Consider the following 6551-nt stretch of genomic DNA (forward strand, 5'->3'; position numbering starts at 1 on the left):
AAGCTCGCCACTGGCGCCACTGTGAAAGGTATGAGCATCGAAAACGTACCACCTTGGCTTGCACCTGTCAATTAGGCTATAGCCTACATTCGTAGTATAACTTGGGGCAAAATAAACTACATCTTTCTCAAAATATAAATACACGCATAAGGCAATATAGTCTCCCCCCCTCCCCCCTCCCGACAGAGTGCCCCAGCAGCTGCATCACCGCACACACCCAATGCGCAGAGGCGACGACCAAAGAACCTAATTCATTCTGGTGCCTTTTCGCGCAGCAGCAAGGATGTTGTATCTTTCTCTTCTAACCCTGAGCCTAACGTCTATCCATGGCATCCTCCTTCCTGAATCTGCCAGGCCCGTGGATTTGGACATCAACCAGATCATTGGGGATAATATGGCACAAGGACACACGACATTAAACGACATGTTTGAGGAGGTAGAGCAACTGACGGAGGACACGCATAATAAACTGGAGGAGGCGGTGCACCAGGTCGGTTAATGGTTAGATCTACTCAGATGTATATTTGCAGAGCTTTGATACAAAATAAATGAGCCTATTATGTCCCATAGCACCCCTTTCATTTGTATGATTTTTAATGTTATGTAAAATGCAACAGATAATAGTGCAGTACACTATTATTATATCATTTTAGGTGATCTGAAACTTTTTTGTTAAAGCAAGCACAAGTTTAATTTGAGACATACATCTTTATTACACTTATTAAAACAGTTGCCCATGTGGGTTGAGATGAGTCTAAGTCAATCTTAACATGCACAATGTGTAAAAAAAAACAGTGGTGACCTCAATGCAACATTTATCTTTTGCATCAAACCTCTTTAGATGGACAATGAGAGTGCAAAGTCCAGCTTGCATCCCAATAACCTTCCCTCAAATGATCACAAGGAAAGCACTTCTGAGAGTGTGGTTGAAAACCAATCCATTCACACCATAGAGACAGTACACAAGGTACAGTAGTAGTCATACGCAAATGTATTATTATCTTGTATTCCACTAAAAACTAGGATGCTGAAATGCTATTATGAATTGTAATACTGTATGGTAGTATTATTTTGGCATCCCACATTTGTTATGAAGACTGAAAGCAAAATTGCAGAATTCCTACAGAAGTGATCCTAACTGGAAATGTGTCTCTCTTTCTTTAGGAGACAGACAACAGAACAGGAGAGACCCATATCACCAGAACAATTATCCAGTCCAGTGGCAAGGAAAATAATATTAATCATGTGAGTGAGCAGCAATCTTTGGAATTTCCCTCCATGATTTACAACAGATAAAAAATAAAAAAAAAACATATATTATCCACAATAACTGGAACACTACAACTCTAACTGGTGTTTTGTGTTTAATAAAGACAGGGGGCATAAGATGAAAACAATTCCATCCTTAATGCAAGTCACAATTCATGAAAGATTCATCAAGTCATGGGCTGTGTTTCCTCTTTCTGTGCTGCTCTGCATGCGGCCACAGCTGCTGTCATGTTTGGGCGTCTCATTTCACTTTCCCCATGCTCTGTACGCCTCTCCAGTCTCAACTGTGCTGTCTCATTCTCCATAAGCCAGGCTAAAGCTACGTCTTATCCAGGCAGAGTGACAGGATGGTGGCTGGTTGATGAGCTCTTTTCAGAGCTGCATCCTGTCTGTACATTAATTATATATGGCAGCCACGTCTCAGCCCTGATGAGGCTGCTGATCAGGCAAGATAATAGCAAAATAATCAAACAGATCAATAAAGCCAGATGTGTGCGTGAGTGCATGTCTTTGACTAGTATACAGAAGGTCTTTGGAGACAGACACTAGATTACTGCTATAACAGGCCTCTGACCAGGACACAGTGCAAGAAGTGCTCAATCTTATCAGCCAAAGTCTGAGGGGATTTTAATTGTTTTGGGGGTTTTAGTCACAATATCTAGCTGGATAGTTTTGAACAATAACTGTGAAATGTCTATCATTTGATTCGGGTGCTTTTGGTAAACATTGTGTGTAGTCATATTCGTAACACCATGTACATTAAACATGCATTTTCTTTATTGCAGTTACAGGTTATAATATTTAGTTGAAATAATAGACAGTCTCAGAGCGTGCTTTTCCTGACAGTCATTTCCTTAGGATATGTGGTAGAGAGACAAGTGAGAGGGAATTGGATGTTTACTTTAACATTTTGGGACAAGTAGCCCATTGTCCCAGTTTCACCAGCGGGCCCATTTTATTCAGGTCACTTTAGGCACAGATAAATATTGGAGGAGATCGTGCAACAACGTATCACATCCTCAAAAATGTACTTTGAAGTTATTTTAAAGTAACTTTTGTAAAGAAGTTTGCAATAGTACATGGCTACAACCTCTGAATTTCTCTTCAAGACTACCATGTGTGATTTAGCCAATTCTTCCAGTACAATCTGGGCGGCTTTGGTAACATACAGCAACCCTCTGCAGGTTTGTCTGTGAAAGAGGGTGTGTCTTGAATGTCCCCTCTTCCCTAGGAGTGTATCATTGATGAGGACTGTGAGAAGGGGAAATATTGCCGGTATGAGACGCACCGATCCAAGTGTCTAACCTGCAAAGCCCTCGACGTGGTAGGTCCATTTCATGGTTATTAACAGTGCCACACACATTTTACAAACCCTGACACTGAACCCATCTAGAATGTATTTATGCAGACCTATATTTCCCAGGGGACTTTGACTCCTTCCTAGTTCCTATTACGTACTACATCAGACCATCTCCAGTTTTTGTAACAGTGCCTTAGTGCACACATGCAGCAATCACAGAGCAGCAGATTGCTTAAACAATATGATGCAGCTGCTTCTGCATTGTTACTGCATTGCAGTGTTGCCACAAGTGTAACTGGAGTGTATCATGGGGGAGCGCTTCTCTCCTCTTGGCTGCGTATCAAAGCATGTGTCTGACTGAATAAGAGCTCCACCTCTCTCTCTGAGGACAAAGAGAGGAGCAGGATGAGAGGTAATAAGAGAGGATACTCTACAGACACAAGCAATTTAATTGAATTTAAGACCAATGTTTTTGGCAGGGCAGAGTGAAAATCCATCCACATAATACTGTAGATACTGGCTTGCATTCAAAGTCAAAGGTATGCTGAGAATAGTTATTCCTCGTTGATAAGGCCTGTGTTAATATCCTGCACAGAAAAACACAGTCATATGTCAAGCAGCACACTATTAATTAGATCCCAATATTGGTTCAGATTGCACAAGTAGCAGGAATTTGCTGCACCTAGAGAGCTTATGAGAGTTACACGAGACCGGTCATGCCATTCCATGACCATGGGGCTTATATGATGCCATGCATGTCATCTAACAGTTTATCACTGTGTGTGTGTGTTCCAGCCATGCAAAAAGAATGAGGAGTGCTGTACAGGACAGCTGTGTGTGTGGGGCCAGTGCAGCCAGAACGCCACTAAGGGGGAAGCTGGCAGCATCTGCCAATTCCAGAACGACTGCAGCCCAGACCTCTGCTGTGCTTTCCATAAAGGTACAGGCCACAAGGCCACACACAGAACATAATTCCTCTGCTAAATTATACACCATGAGTCATTCTACATGAAATTAACATCATCTGTGGGGAGCGAAATGGGCTCCTTTCATTTGGCTTTGACTGAGCCAGATAAAAACCTACAGGGATTTCTTTGACATCCAAAAAAGGGAGGCTTCAAATTGCTATACCACAAAGTCTGTTCTCAATGTAATTGTCCCTAGCCAATTATGATAGTCACGAAGTGAAGTGAAGCAGGGTGCATTGAAGTTTCAGATCATTGAAGTGATCATGTGAAAACCCATAACCTGCTTTCCCCTCCAAGCACTGTCCATATACGGTACTCCTGTATTAAAGTTTCTGTAGTAATGTCACTTACCTTTGTCACTACCCATCTCTCTCCCCTTACCTTGTGGTCAGCCCTGCTGCTCCCGGTGTGCACGGCCAAGCCAATAGAACGTGAGCGCTGTCATGGCTCCTCCAACCACCTTACGGAGCTGCTGTCCTGGGACATAGAGGGCCAGGGACCAAGGGAACACTGCCCCTGTGCTGGGGACCTCCAGTGCCAACATCTCGGGTAAGAGTCTATGTGCTGCAAACCCGCAACATTTATATTCAATTGAAATTAAGGCATAAGTCATGACATTTTTTTGCAAAAACACTTGGCAGGCAAAAGCCATAGCTATCACTCAAAATGCTGTTGACCCAGTATGATGCTACAAATTGATATTTCCTCATCTCTTTGACAGACGAGGCTCCCTGTGTCTGAAAAGACAGAACTCAAGTGAAGAGGACCTGACAGACACACTTTATTCAGAAATTGACTATATTGTCTAGGAGTAGCCATGCAGCTCAACCTTTTCAGGCCCATAGACAATCAGATAGAGGGGTCTCCAGTGATTTCAGCCTAGAAAATGAAGTTGCTTACCGTCTCACAAGGCTTACATGTAAAATTCTTCCATCTATAAGCTTGTCATTGTTTATTCAAGCCATTGCAGTTTTTTCTACCTGCTCGAAGTTAACCAAAGCTCTAGATGTTGCATAGTGCATAACACCATGTATGTATTAGATGGAATTTACATTTTTGGGAAATTCCAATTCCTAGACGTTCACGCTGTTCAAAGGTAGTGTGTATGATGACTACACTCCAATACCGCAATAAGAGTTTGTGTTTTAACAAATATGTACTTAAACATACATCCTGCTCTCTGATGTCTCACTTACGTGCCTACCCTCAGGATGGAGAGTTTGCTGGAGATGCACCATTGAGGCACTTTGCTCAAAGGAATTAAGTCAAGTTAGGGATGAAGAAAGAATAAACATAATGCACTGTATACATGTGAAGTAGCTTGCTTAGTCCTGGATTTTGTGTTAAATAGTGGTTTAAACAAGGACAGATGAAATTTCTGAATATATGGAGCACTTTGACAGAAAATATGGTGGGTCGGCTCATCATGCTCACAACTTGGTAATGGAAACTATAACCCAGACACATGCAGCTTGCACAACTGTTGCTCATAAGAAAATAAAAGGCTTTGAAAATGTAGATGTCTATTCTTGAGATGTAAATATTCTTATATGTATACCATGTTCAATACATATAAATGCAGCATTGGTAAAGTGGGGATTCAAAATACTTAATTTACAATAACAGAATACTGCAGTTATGAAAAAAAAACATTTTAATATCATTCTAAAATCACACACGATTTAAACCTCAAAACAAAGAAACAAATTATTTTATTGGCATTTCTACTGTGAACAGCTTGTGGCAGGCAGCATTAGAAGCCCAGAAGAGCTCTGCTGGGTCCTGCAGTGTGGAGACCCAGTCAGCTGGTCCAGTAGGGTCTATGCCCTCTGGTCTCAGTCTATGAGAAGCAGCAGCAGGTATATATTGCCACAACCACCACCCAACCATCTCCCAAAACCACTGAGGGCTCCCGCCCCTCAAGCAATCAGCATGCACGTGGCCTCGACAGACACGCACACCACTCACATCGTGCAGAAATAAAAACGACAGAGGAAATAAACAGGTTTCTAAATTAACATAAGGTTAAACAGACAAAATGTTTTAATGTGTGCCAGAGGTCGCTCACAATAACATCAAAATAATTTACATTGAACAAAATAATAAGCGCCTTAACGTAGTCTACTTGGTGGTCTAGTTGCCATTTCCTTGGTAATTGGAAGACTAACACGTATCAGTGAATCAGGAGGAAATGACAGAGGCTGAGCTCCTATAAAGCGTAGGGGGTGGAGCAGCAGTAAGAGGAGTTTCCACAGTGATGCACACTGTGACATTGTGGGAAAACAGCAGAAACGTCAGCAAATTTAAAAAATGACCACTGTATAGAATCAGAGAAGAAAGAGGTCATTCAAATGTTGAGTGTGAACTAAGGAATCAATTTGCCAAGGATGATAAACTGCAGTTTGAATTAAAGAAGACAAATAACTGGAAGAAGACTGAAAGTGAGTTTGTTGTCGTAGATACTCTTGGCTTTATACTCAGTCTCTAAAGTGGGTGGGTGGGACGAGCATCGCTCTAGCCTGGTGAAATATCAAATGTGGAGAATTTGAACCAGGTACATGTTCACAGATGGGTCAGGTAGTCTCTTGCTAGTCTGCCTAACAGAGGGAGAGCGAGAAACCAAGTGCTAGAGAGAGATGAGGAGATAAAGTGTCGCGCAGAAGAGAGAGGAGAGGAAACAGACAGACATTTCTTTCCCTCTGGCTACACAGCTCTACTCTGATCGTGCACCCATATCTGGAACATTTCCATTAAATTGATTTGTCTGTATGGTATTTTAGTTTTTTTATTGAATAGCTTTTGCACTTCCCTTTAAACTTCACAGTACAATAAACTATAGTGCACAATATGATTTCTGAGCCACTCTTTCCCCTGGAGCTCAGATGGGAGGACGAAAGAGGGCGTGTGAGCCGCACTGCTCTGGTGACGTCGTCGAGTCAACGTGGGGCCCCACGCCAGACAGGGTCCCCTGGCCGGGCCAAGCTACACTGCGGCAGGCAGGCAGGCAGCTAACT

The 6551-nt window shown here is 42.3% G+C and overlaps 2 protein-coding genes across 9 annotated transcripts in view; one reads left to right on the top strand and one right to left on the bottom strand.

Moving 5' to 3' along the window:
* The first annotated feature begins 206 nt into the window (after positions 1 to 206).
* dkk3a (dickkopf WNT signaling pathway inhibitor 3a) lies at positions 207 to 5053 on the top strand. The gene is made up of 7 exons (XM_014175296.3): positions 207 to 490; positions 842 to 967; positions 1165 to 1245; positions 2501 to 2593; positions 3365 to 3509; positions 3930 to 4086; positions 4259 to 5053. Exons 1-7 carry the CDS (start codon positions 284 to 286, stop codon positions 4344 to 4346), a joined length of 897 nt encoding a protein of 298 aa, XP_014030771.1. The 5' UTR covers positions 207 to 283; the 3' UTR covers positions 4347 to 5053.
* A 120-nt stretch (positions 5054 to 5173) lies between these two features.
* The window catches only part of usp47 (ubiquitin specific peptidase 47), a 26890-nt gene continuing 25512 nt past the window's right edge, over positions 5174 to 6551 (bottom strand). For all 8 annotated transcript variants that reach the window (XM_014175294.3, XM_014175293.3, XM_014175292.3 and 5 more), the window contains one exon: positions 5174 to 6551. This exon is cut by the window's right edge and continues 196 nt beyond it. The gene's annotated coding sequence lies outside the window, so the exon portion shown is untranslated.

This window comes from Salmo salar, chromosome 26 (assembly GCF_965601325.2).
Source record: "Salmo salar chromosome 26, fSalSal1, whole genome shotgun sequence".
Lineage (NCBI taxonomy): Eukaryota > Metazoa > Chordata > Actinopteri > Salmoniformes > Salmonidae > Salmo > Salmo salar.